This window comes from Python bivittatus, unplaced genomic scaffold, assembly GCF_059951505.1.
Source record: "Python bivittatus isolate LINGU-HERP-01145 unplaced genomic scaffold, Pbiv_v1 ctg000220_np1212, whole genome shotgun sequence".
NCBI classification, from domain to species: Eukaryota; Metazoa; Chordata; class Lepidosauria; order Squamata; family Pythonidae; genus Python; species Python bivittatus.
The window spans coordinates 20,520,380-20,532,967 of NW_028277048.1; the positions used below are offsets into that span (position 1 = coordinate 20,520,380).

At 41.2% G+C, this 12,588-nt stretch overlaps 1 protein-coding gene across 4 annotated transcripts in view; it reads right to left on the reverse strand.

The window, feature by feature from the left end:
* The window catches only part of SLC11A2 (solute carrier family 11 member 2), a 63,374-nt gene that overhangs the window by 49,082 nt on the left and 1,704 nt on the right, over positions 1 to 12,588 (reverse strand). The window contains exons 1-2 of one of the 4 annotated variants that reach the window (XM_025167083.2): positions 10,507 to 10,607; positions 1,072 to 1,155 (exon numbers count right to left, since the gene is read on the reverse strand). In XM_025167083.2, coding sequence (XP_025022851.1) covers positions 1,072 to 1,105 — 34 coding nt within the window. In that variant the 5' untranslated portion in view covers positions 1,106 to 1,155; positions 10,507 to 10,607. Of the gene's footprint in view, positions 1 to 1,071; positions 1,156 to 10,116; positions 10,341 to 10,506; positions 10,608 to 12,588 lie in introns of those variants that run through there. The other 3 variants (XM_088138075.1, XM_088138076.1, XM_015888212.3) reach the window with 3 other exon arrangements.

The following is a 12,588-nucleotide window of genomic DNA, read 5'->3' on the forward strand; positions in this document are numbered from 1 at the left end:
TACAGTGGTTTAACAACTTGGCAGATAAATAATTCATCTCCCAATTCCACATAGTTTACTTATAAGAGACTTGAGCTAATGAGAGTCAGTTGCAGTGGAAGAAATACAAGAATCAGCAGAATGTCTATATTTTGTCTTAAAAATTCCATATTGCTGGAGTTGGAGAGCTTTTTACTACTTTTTCTTATTTTCATATTCCAAAAGGATGTTAGGTTTGCAAGTGTAAACCTAAAACAGAAATCTATATCCACTTTTCTGGGAGCAAGTCCCCATAACTCAATGGAATATCCATTTATGAAGACACATATAGGATTTATGCTATACATAATTTGCACGTATAGATCTACAGAGTTCTCTTTGGAGGTTATTGAGGGCTCTCATTCAAAGAACCCACAGCTAAGGAAGATGTTGGAGGAAGACTATTTCTAGATTCTTTCACCCCAATGATAAACAAGAAAATAAGCATCAGTCTCTCGTAAATGTGGTAGCTGTAGCCAAACGTTCATGTTTCAGTGAGGACATGACCAAAGCATAGTAAATTGAGCTGTCCTTAGCTTTTTTTATTATTATTATTATAATGTAAGTCATTTTGGGAAATCCCATGGACTAGAAAGCAACACAGAATGGGTGGAAAGCAAAAATGAAGGATGTTTTATATAGCCCTAGGAGCCATACGTAACATTTGTCAGGGCCACAACGGATGGCGCAGTGGTGCAAACTGATTGAGGATTTTTGTTTTGGTTGTGGAGACTGGGTTTATTTTAAAAACTATGTTAAGCCCATAGTAGGGCTTGCAGTAGAGCTTTTCATGTAGCTTTTCCCTCAAAATGGTAAGAAATTATGCCACCAGTCTTCGGCAGTAATGGCCAGATGAGGTTCTGGAAGTCACAAAGAAGGGGCTTGGGGGCTGTATGTGACCCTCTAAACCAAGGATAACATGCTATTCTAGAAATGCCAGAAAGAACAGTATGCATTCAGCTATAAAAGAGATGTTTATCAGGTCTTTGAGCCACTCCTTCTGAAAAGCAACCAAGTTGCTCAAAAGACACACAAATTAAATTACAGATTTACCATATAGTGCTTCCCTTTCCTTGCCAGGCGTCATGGTTGGCGCTTTTGCTCCAGAATTGAGATCTTTAGGACCAGTCACAGCGGCTGCAGGAGAGAGAGTAAAAGATATTATATCCATACTTGGGGCAAACTGCATGAGTTGCAATATAGGCCAAATGCTCAACCTAGCACTCTTCTCCTTTCTTCCACCTGCAGTGGGGAAAGGCAAACACAGGTGAAGATCCTGCCCTATTTTATGGTTTATGGTTTGGCTCATTCACAGGATTCATGTGGAATTAAGGATTATTTCTTGCCCCACATGAGAAGGATTTTACAAAAATAGTACCAGAAACAAAAGTGCAGTTTCTTGAAGTCTGATTTACAGAACCTACTTTGATTATACAAAGTATACCCTAATCCTAACCTTAAATCCAAGGGCTAAATAGACATTGGGTTGCCGTCAAAGTATTTCTTTAGAAACTGAAAAATCTGGTTCAAGTAAAACATTTTTTTTTTCTTTAGCAGAAGTATATCTCTGCAAATACAAAAAAAGAGCCATTGTAAGGGAAAGGGGTAAAACAAAACACACAGGCAAATGGATAATGGGTTTTCACAGTTAATGGATAATTGCTAGAAGTTTAACCTACATTTTATGTTCCCATTCTAGAGAAAGAATGCAGTCAAATGCTTCTGTAATATAAAATATGACCATAACTTCTGGCAGCTGCCTCTATTGCACAGAAATGTAAAGGTTCAAGAAATGTTGAAACCACCCTGTTTCTTTATGAGGAAAAAAACCAGGAAGGTGGAACTGAAAAATACAGGCTTTCTGTTAATGACTTTTAATGCTTTAATGACACAAAAAACATCATTTATAACAATCAGGTTACTTGGTATATTAAACATGCACAGGTATATTACCTGTGCATGTTTTCTCAGAAGACTCAGTCTATTTGAGGATAAGCACATCTGAGATTATGCCCCCCTTGTCCCCCAGCAAAGGTATAATGCCTTTAGTCTATCTGGAGCTGTAACATTCTGACTACAGTACATCCAATGACTCACAGAGCTACAGCCTTCTGCTTTTCTGTTGTTTTCTGGTTTTAAGTTCTTGTTTGCCACCCAGCCTCAGTAGTCAGATAGGTGGCCATACAGGATATATTGTTTAAAAACAAACAAACAAACAAATAAATCCACCCTGCATATGATTTAAATATAAATCCTACTACTCAAGTACATATGCCATCTGAAAAAGAGAAATGAAGCTGAGAATGAAAATCATACATATTTTATGACATTTTATTATAATAAATAAAAGTATTATTGGAACATAAACAATGCCATGATGCCACATAATGTTAACTTACAATGCTAAAAACATTCTGTGTACAGTATACAAAGCAGAGACAGATTTCCTCCAGAAAAAGGGCTGTAAGGCTCTGCACAGATTTAACACACCAAAAAACAAAAAAGCAAAATTCCAAAACTTGTTCAGAAATCCACTCGAACTACTGAGATCTACTCATGTCATAGTCCGCCAACTGCTGTTATCAAATGCCAAAAGATAATTCTAAAGAAAGATGGCCCCAGAGTTGCCTATCCTGGTACACAGGAATGATTATTCTTTAATGCAGTCAACTTAGATAATAAAAATTTTCATGCTTGTACTACATAATGTAACTGTTTAAAATAATTGTTTTTCAAAATATACAATTTTTCTACTGGATCCTTAGGGAGGATGATTCCCAGACTGAATTTTTTCTTAACCCTTTGAAAAAGCTTGATATAATATCTCTAGCTTGACAAAATGAACTTTTAGCTCTTTTCAGATGATCTGTTTGTTCTTCATTAATCTTTCCCCAGAACGAACTCTTTCTTCCTAATAATCCTGCATACCTGAGCATTACAACCCAGATGAATGTGGCTTGGGTGATTTCTTTCAGATGAGAGGAGACTAACAAGCAGATGTGCTTTAGTTTTACGCTTAGACTTAATGGGGACCTCGGACTAAACCTTGTAGAGGCAGCATGTGACTTTCAGAGAGCATTTCTTGATTTTATTATCATGGATGAAAAACTTTAACTGAGTTTGCAGTATTACTCTGTAGAGCGGAAAGTGGACTGATGCCTATGATCTGCACCACTTCCACTTCTGATAATCTTCAGCTTTTGTTCAAGGCCAATCCAGGCTCAGAGGTTAACAAGACTGACGCTACTATGGGGCAGAGTCAAGCAACTGCTTCAGGAAGCAGGTCTAAAATACCCGCAAATTATTTATTAATTTGACCTGAGGAGCAACACAGTCATTATTTAACATATTATTATTGTATTTTTATTGTCAACTTAGGGAAAGGTAATTGTCACAGTAATGTGCCTTAGTTTAGGGATGCAGTTTGACTTAGGGAGACCCAGGTCACTATATCCAGTTCCCTTTTGGCTGGTCCTAGGAATCAAATTAAATGTGGAGAATGTTTAAAAACATGCTATGTTGTTTTCAAGATACAGTTTTCTAAAAAGGGATTTTGTGGTGTGGGATAAGAGAAAGGATGTAAATACAAAATTCTTGGTAATATTGGAGAGGTAAAACCAGCATAACAGTATAAAAACATTCATGTTGTATCTTGGAAGCTGCTCAGAGTAGTGATAGACTGGGGTGGCCTAGAAATTCAATAAATAAATAAAATTAGCCTCATTAAACTAAATTAATAAATACAAATTTTGAAACCTTTCCTTACAGAGAATTTCTAAGTCTCTGACCATTCAGGTCCTTTTCTGCATCTCTTTCCAGCTGTACAACTTTTGTAAGTTAGGCCAATCAGAAAGGTACACAAGACTCAAGAGGTAATGACAGCATAGATTTGTATAAAGGTAGTACATTGATTTTTATACAAATTGGCAGTTTTATTTTATTTTCAACTTTCCTGAGAATCCTACTATGCTGTCTGTCTTTTTATTTCCCCTTGAGGTTGACAATTTTATTGAATAACCCACAGTTCCAAGATCTCTTTCCTGAATTGCCGTTGCCAATGAAACACAAGCAAGGTCCCAGAATATGATCCTTGCCTAGCATCATATGAGCAAGTGGCCCTCTGTCAGACGTGCCACTTTACACCTCTTGTTAGCACAAATGTTTATCTGCCCTTAAAAACCCTCTATAAAGCTGAATGCAATTAAAGGAGTGGAAAATTATGGGCCATAAAGCTGTCTAAAGATTACTGTTCTTTAAATTTGTTACTCATTTGTCTTGGTTCTGACAGCAAAGTGTGTGAAGTGGCATGCCCAAGATTGTTCTTGCACATGTGCAAGGATTACACATGCACAAGAAGGACCATCTTGCAAATTATAATGATACTCCAAAGGGTCTTTTGCTGTTTTAACTGGTTATCTATCTGCCCTATCTGCTTGACTGATTCACAGTAATTGTCCGTGGAAGTCATTTGCATTCCTGTTACTCAAAATTAATTGAAGATGCTTGGGCACAGGACCCACTGATCTGCATGGAAGGCATGTGTACCATCACAGAACTATAGTTCCTTTCCAAAAACCAATTTTTCATACTCGCTACCACTGAAAAGAAAGGAACAGGTGTCTGCTTACAGAAGAGAAAGCAAAGACAAGCAGGAAATCAGACAAAATGTCTCACTGGCCTTGAACTTTGTTTTTTTAATGGGAACAAAGACAATTACAGTTTATCTGAACTGTCTTCTCAAAAAGAGCTCAGAATTATGAATGGGCTGACATGGGACCCCAGTTCTTTATAGATGTTTTTGTTTAACCATGCATACCATCTAGCACGCAAGGTTAGAGGTGATCAGAGATTGAATAAGGATAAGTCAACTTTGGCTCCGACGTCTGCCTCTCCCAAGTCAGCAATTCTCAACTCAGCTTCTCACCTCCACTGCTAAGCTATAAGGGTAACAGCTGTAAGATGCACTGTGATCTATGCATATCGATTCAAAATTAAGTCCTACTGAATTCAATAGGGCTTGTTTAACTTATTTCCAAGTGGTTGAGACTGCTACCCAAACCTTTAGACTGCAGTCACTTACAATGCAACTTGTCACTGAACTCAGTAGAAATGACACCCTCTTTTTAAAAATATAGGTCAAAACTTTACACACAGGCCATTCAACAAGATGAATGTCACACATTTATTGGAACAAATCATAATATGAAACACACATCTGCAGAACTTTAAAAACATAATGCTGTACAGTCAACTCAAGGCAAAAAAAAAAAAAAAAGTAAACACATCACTGTCACCTTTTGCAAACAGAAACAAATTATCACCAAGTAATAACTCGCATATCTTCTGAATCTAGCATACATATATTATACTCAAGATCAGATCTATTACTGTGAGAGAAGTTAATCCTGAAAGTAGGATCAGCTGCGGTATGTTCTTTATCACCATATACATTCTCTTTGTTTTAGTTCTGCACCAAATAAATAAATATAGTCCTCATTTAGCAACTGCCTTGTATAGCAACCATTTGCAGTTACGATGGTGATGAAAAAGTAACTTTACGACCAATCCTCACATTTACCACCTTTGCAGGTCTATAAAGCAAAGAAAAGCTACAGCACAGTTGCTGTTTCACTTAGTGACCACTCTGTTTAACAACCAAGTTGCTGGTCCCAATTGTGGGCACTAAACGAGGACTACCCATCCTCATCCTACACTGCAGCATATAGGATAAACTGAAAACAATTTAAAAGTTTACCTAAATGAGTTCCGTACACAGAACAGATTAAAACTCTCACATTTTTCCATTCCCTAACCTATATACACACATACAACAGGAGAAACTTTATACCTCTAGTTTATAGAGACTAATATTGTCAATAGCACCTATAAAGAAACAGAGTTACTTCCTAACAAGGGAAAGAAGATGGGGAAAAATCCTTTAAAATTAAAACATAACCTTTGCTGAATAGCTTGTAACTTTCTAGAAAATGCTACTTGAGCAGAACTAGTTCAAACTGCTTTCTTGGCTAGCCAAAAATTAAGCTTTGCTTTCAGCCAAACCCACTCATGTGTTAAAGTTTGTGATTTCTTCTGGGGAAAGAAAGCCAGATTTCACATTTATATGCCACAATAAGTTTGGCAAACGTATTGCCAAAAAACTTATAAAACTATAAACTTATAGCTAAATCCACTTGTGTGTTGGGCCGGCAAACACTGTTTTGGTATTATTCACCCCTCGGCTAAGCCAGCCTCATGGTATACCATGACATACAAACTGTTTTTAATTTATGTAAAAGCAACTGAGGTCTCTATACAAATCCTATTTATGTTTGAAATAAAGCTCAAATTGCTTAACAAGCCAGCTTTCCTGATTCTGTAGGGGAAGACAAACAACTATAGCCGAATAGATTTGGAGGGTATCAAATTGGAGAAGGCTGTGCTAAAAATTTGTGTGAATGGGTGGGGGAGACTCCGATCCTCCAGATGCTGCTGAATTGCAGATATTTCCAACAGCCTGTGCCTACATGGTCAACGATAAGGGAGGTGTTACAGCTAATATTGAAAGAGATCTTTTCCAGTGCTTCTTGACTGAAAAGACATTGGAAGTGGAACACTGTAACATTTACAATTTATTTTTCCAAATGGATAGTTATAACTCTAGGTGGTTTATAAGGCTTAAAACAAACAATATTATGGTAAGAAAACAAAATCCACCTGGAAACAGCTATGTGTTTTATAATCAGCATTTCCTAGTGCCAAGAATATCAGGACAAGTGTCATCTTTCTGCAGTAGAAACAATGTGGTTTCTTCACACATTTGGAATCCCGCTGTAATAAGTCAACATATTGAACAGTTATTTCACTGGTTTCTCAATATTATATAAGGTTGAGACTCATCTTTGGAAGAAAAATGCAAGGGTAGAATATACATTTATTCAACCGAATTATTCAGCCCTTGCCTTATTGATAAATAAAAAGGACAAGATGGCTCCATAATGCCACAGGTAGCCAGCCAATCATTTACATCATGTTAGCTCGGACTTCTACAGAAAGGAGATGAGATACCCAGTCTGGTGTCATTCAAACATCTTGGGTTGCATCTCCCAAGAGGGCCAAAGTCTATACCAGCTAGTTATTTGGAGTATTACAGTCCCCGATATACCTAGAGGGCACCAGACTGGGAAAAGCTCAGCGTTAGCTGAATTCTTAAGAGAAAAGTAAAGGTCCAAGCAAAACATGTCAAGGGCTTTTCTGTGTTGGAACACATAACATCACTGCCTGCAGGTGGGTTTCTAACATATAAAATATTAAGTTTAACCTATCAATCCCTAAACAGTCTGGGATTGCTGGATTTAAAATCTGCCTGCTCCCTTATGAAATTACTCGGTCATGAAGATATTGGCTGGATTCACATATTACGCAAATGGTTTGTTTGCTTCTGGCTTTGTATGCTCATGGAATTAAAGAGCTACTTTATATTTACACCTGTACGAAAGAAAGTTACTTTCTTTATTCTTTTTTCTTCTGTATATTTTTTCCCTTTGCTGTTTTCATTTTTTCTTCTTGTCTTTTTATCTTACACTGAAATTTGATAAAGTACTTTTTTTTAAAAAAAAGGAATTAAAGAGCTGGAAGGGGCCAGAGGCCATGGGGTCCAGCCTTCTACTCAGTGCAAAGTGCCCCAGACTGACAGCTGCTTAGCCTCTGTTTGAAGATATCTAGCAGATGGGAGCTCATAAGCATTCTGGCTAAGTAGTTCCACTGTTGAACTGCTCTTACTGTTAGGAAGTTCTAACATTCAAGCAGAATCTGCCTTCCTTTATCCTAAACCAGTAATTCCATGTCCTGAACTCTGGAAAGAGAGAAAGGTGGTCTTGACCTTCTTCAATGTCACAACCTTCCAGGTATTTGAAGAATGCTATCATATCCCCCCTCAATCATCTTTTCTCAAGGCTAAGCATATCCAGCTTCAATTTCTTCATAGATTTTTCTAGTGCCCTGATGTTCTTCCTTTCCATAATCAGAAGGAATATTATGAATTTGAGTTTTATGAGAAAACACTGGTTAGAATTCTTTGAGTACTATTTTTGAGCCATTCATGTCTCCAATTAATAATCATGCCATTCATCTCACTCTTAACTATCTTGCTAATCAGCATGCCATGGGATATTTTGTCAAATGCTTGGCTGGAGTCAAGGTATGTTATATCGACAGCGTTCCCACAATTTATTAACAAAGCTATCCAATCAAAAAATTGCCTATGAGAGGTAGGTTTGGCAAGTGCCTGGCCTAAGGACAGGTACTGAGGTTTATATTGGAGTGGGGATTCGAAATAGGATCTTCCTAACTATGGCCCAATAATCCAACCTCTGCACCACACTTAGTCTTCAGCACATTCCAACAGGAATATTATCATAACGTCCAGCCTATATGTATTTTCACAGAACAGTATCCAGACAGATAGCATGCAATTCCTTGGCATTGCCAAACTGTGTGTGTCCACCTTTTGGTGCCAACTTCTCAGTCTACTTGCAACGTCAGGTCTTCAGGAATGTTCTGGGAGCTATAAATTGTCTTTGAGGAATGAAGTTTCTGCTCACAGCAGCTCAAACAATGCCACAAAAGTGTTCAGTTACTATTCTGTCCCAGAATTCAAAGCTTCACTTGAGAAATAGTCCTTATGAAGGGGGAGGGGACATGTTTTTATAGTCTGATGATCAGAGGCTTTTCTGCCTGGGTCCCTATATTTCACCTTGCTCCATAAAATTATTGCTCAGTGACATGAGGAAGGAGTAGGGGAACTAATTATATTTTAACTCTGCCTGCTAGAACTGTCCCAAACAATAACTCCATCAGAGCACCTGGCCAGCAGAACTGCACAAACCCATACTGATCACAAAACCACTTTGTGAAGTGAAAACGTAGCACAACACAAACATTCTCTTTCAGGTTATTTCTCCCTCTCAGTCTTGCAGCACTATAGGAAAAGTCTACCTTTGCAGGAAAAAAGGATCCTAAAGAGTTAAAAACTGTAAGAATGCACTGGATCACAGCTAAATCCATTTTTTTTTTTTAAAATCCACCTTTGCATTCTGCATCCAACCGGGAATGTTGTCAAATACCTCTAGGAGGCTTGCAAGCAGGGCCCAAAAGTTATGATCACTGTCTGCTTGTCCCAGCACTTGATATTCAAAGGGAATTACCTCCTTACAGTACTTCAGGTTTTAGCTGTTGGGTGAGAAAGCGTTTCTCCAGCCTTAGAAATAAGACTGCCAATTTGATGCTTAAGAGACAGACAGATTCAGGGTCCAATCCTAACTACCTTTACTCTGAAACAGATTCCACCACAATACTTCCTTGTATGCAAGTGCATGCTTTGGAATGGGTTGCAAAACGTCCCTTGCAACATCCTCGCGGCCTTTCCCAGAGTGCTCCCTGTCTTCCTAGCTGAGTACAAAACCTGGAACGGGCTCCCTTGGAAACGCTCGACGCCTCACGCATACTGGCTAAGAGCATGGAATGGAACCACCGGAGCCAGAAGCCCCGTATCAAAGGGGTTAATTTCCACGTCATTTTCAACAGAGAAGGCGCATCGCCCCCGGTCATGGTGTCCTGCAATTCTGTTTGATTTGGGAAAAGCGTCTTTCTTCCCTCCCTCCCTCCCTCCCTCGACATCACGTGCCAGGCTCATGCAGCTTCTGCCAGCCAAGCTCCAGTCCGATCGGTCATCTTCCCTTTTCTAGCTAGGTTGCAAACAAAGAGCCTTCGCCTTCTCTTCAAACGGATCCGTTCCCGGCATTTACGCCGCTCCCCTTTTCATTCATCCTTTCGGAGATATTACATCAGCCAGGGGTAATACACAGGCAGGGGCAGGGGAGGAGTAACTCTCCCAAGTTACTTTTTTCTTTTTTTTTAGAAAGACGTAAGCACGAGCCTCTTGTGGCCAAAGGCGACCCCGATAATCCCCACAAAGAACGGATCAGAGCGCCTAAGGAGCACCCCAAAAGCCACTGGTTAAGTTGGGAGAAGGCCGTGCAGAACAGAATCCCCACCCCCACTCGAAAACAAGTCCTCTTCCTCCGAAGAGTTTCGGGTCACCTTTGAAAGGAGACACTGAGCCGCAGACCACGACGCAGTTGCGCTCACTAGCTGTGGTAAAACCAGAGGGTAAACCCGCCAGGGCTGCTGCGTCTTGAAAGAAATCTTCCCGATCGCATTCGGCGCACACCGGGATGGTTGCGACACGAACCACCGACGTCCTTCGGCGGTCTTGCCCGGCTCCCCGCATGGAGCCTCTCCTGACTCTCGCTCAGCGTGACATTCCCAGTGTCCATGCCAGTCGCGCCCTCCTAAAAGGCAGCCCTGTCCTTCCCATCATGCTGAGATGCCCACCGACCGACCGACCCGCCCCCCCCTTCTGCAAAACAGCCACCGCTTCCTCCGTTCCTTCCTTCAGGGAACCGCAGCCACCCTCCGCCACCTCCTCACCTCGGTCAGAGACGCCCCGCCAGCGGGCAGCAGCCACGCGCGCCCCATTCCCGAGTTCGGGACAGCGACTTGCCCCTCCCTCTGGGTGCTCTATGCGACAGAGGAGGAGACAGAGGGGCTCCGCGACGGCGACACAGCGCCTCCTGCTGCCGCTCCGCCACAGCGACACGGCCTCGCCGCGGAGTTCCAGGGGCAGAGGAGCCTTCTGCAACGTGGCGCCCTTCCTACGTTTTGGATTTCAATTCTCGTATACGCTATTGGAGAGCCAGTTTGGCGGCGTGGTTAAGGCACCAGGCTGGAGAGCAGGAGTTCTAGTCCCGCCTGAGACCCAAAGCCAGCTGGGGGATCTTGGGCCAGTCCCGCTCTCTCAGCCCTAGGAAGAAAACAATGGCAAGCCACTTCCGAAAAACCTTGCCAAGAAAACTGCAGGGACTCACCCAGGCCGGGAGTCAAGACTGACTTGGAGGCACAAACAAAAAACATGCTATGGAGCTAGTATGGCTGACACATCAGGAAGGCACCAAGTAGGGAAAAGTTGGGGTGCTGTTACATAGCATATCGAAAGTAGGCTTCCTTACAACCCTGGACTAACCAAGATGGAGAGGAAGCCTTTTCTTCTTCTTGGTATGGGGTATCCTATGAGAATGGATGTGGATAAGTTTGGATTGTAAAAGGAGCACTTTGGTTGCCCCCGTCTGAAAGAAAAGCAGCATTCACTTAAATGGGAATTAACAAATAGAATCTGCGCTACGCCTTGGAACGAAAGTTAACTATAATTTCTTCAGGATACTCCATCCACCCTCAATTTTTCATGCTCCTCCAAATCGCGCAGCTCTTCATGCCACTGAACATGTTTATTCCATGTTAGGCTTTTCTGAAACCCCATTTAATGACTTAGTTTCTTTTTGTACAGTTGCAGATCTTACAGGTAGGAAACCCCAAACTTACCTTGAAAACATCAATGATCTCTTCATCTCTACCGGCAGCCTCTTCAGTTGCTCATTTTGATCAGAATACAGGTGAAACTCGAAAAATTAGAATATTGTGCAAATGTTCATTTATGTCAGTACGGCAACTCAAAAGGTGAAACCAATATATGAGATAGACGCATTACATGCAAAGCGAGATATGTCAAGCCTTACTTTGGTATAATTGTGATGATTATGGCGTACAGCTTATGAAAACCCCAAATTCACAATCTCAGAAAATTAGAATATTACATGACATCAATAACACAAGGATTGGAAATAGAACAATATCTGACCTCTGCAAAGTATAAGCATGCATACGTACTCAGTACTTGGTTTGGGCCCCTTTGGCAGCAATGACTGCCGCAATGTGGCGTGGCATGGATGCTATCAGCCTGTGGCGCTGCTGAGGTGTTATGGAAGACCAGGATGCTTCAATAGCGGCCTTCAGCTCCGCTGCATTGTTCGGTCTCATGTCCCTCAACTTTCTCTTGGCAATGCCCCATAGATTCTCTATGGGGTTCAGGTCAGGCGAGTTTGCTGGCCAATCAAGCACAGTAATCCCATGGTCATTGAACCAAGTTTTGGTACTTTTGGCAGTGTGGGCAGGTGCCAAGTCCTGCTGGAAAATGAAGTCAGCATCCCCATAAAGCTCGTCTGCAGAAGGAAGCATGAAGTGCTCCAAAATCTCCTGGTAGACGGCTGCGTTGACCCTGGACTTAATGAAGCACAGTGGACCAACACCAGCAGATGACATGGCTCCCCAAATCAACACAGACTGTGGAAACTTCACACTGGACTTCAAGCATCGTGCATTGTGTGCCTCTCCATTCTTCCTCCAGACTCTGGGTCCTTGGTTCCCAAATGAGATGCAAAAGTTGCTCCATCAGAAAAGAGGACTTTGGACCACTGGGCAACAGACCAGTTCTTTTTTTCTGTAGCCCAGGTAAGACGCTTCTGACGTTTGTTGTCCAGGAGCGGCTTGACAAGAGGAATACGACATTTGAAGCCCATGTCCAGGATCCGTCTGTGTCTGGTGGCTCTTGATGCACTAACTCCAGCCTCAGTCCACTCCTTGTGAAAGTCCCCAACACTTTTGAATGGCCTTTTTCTG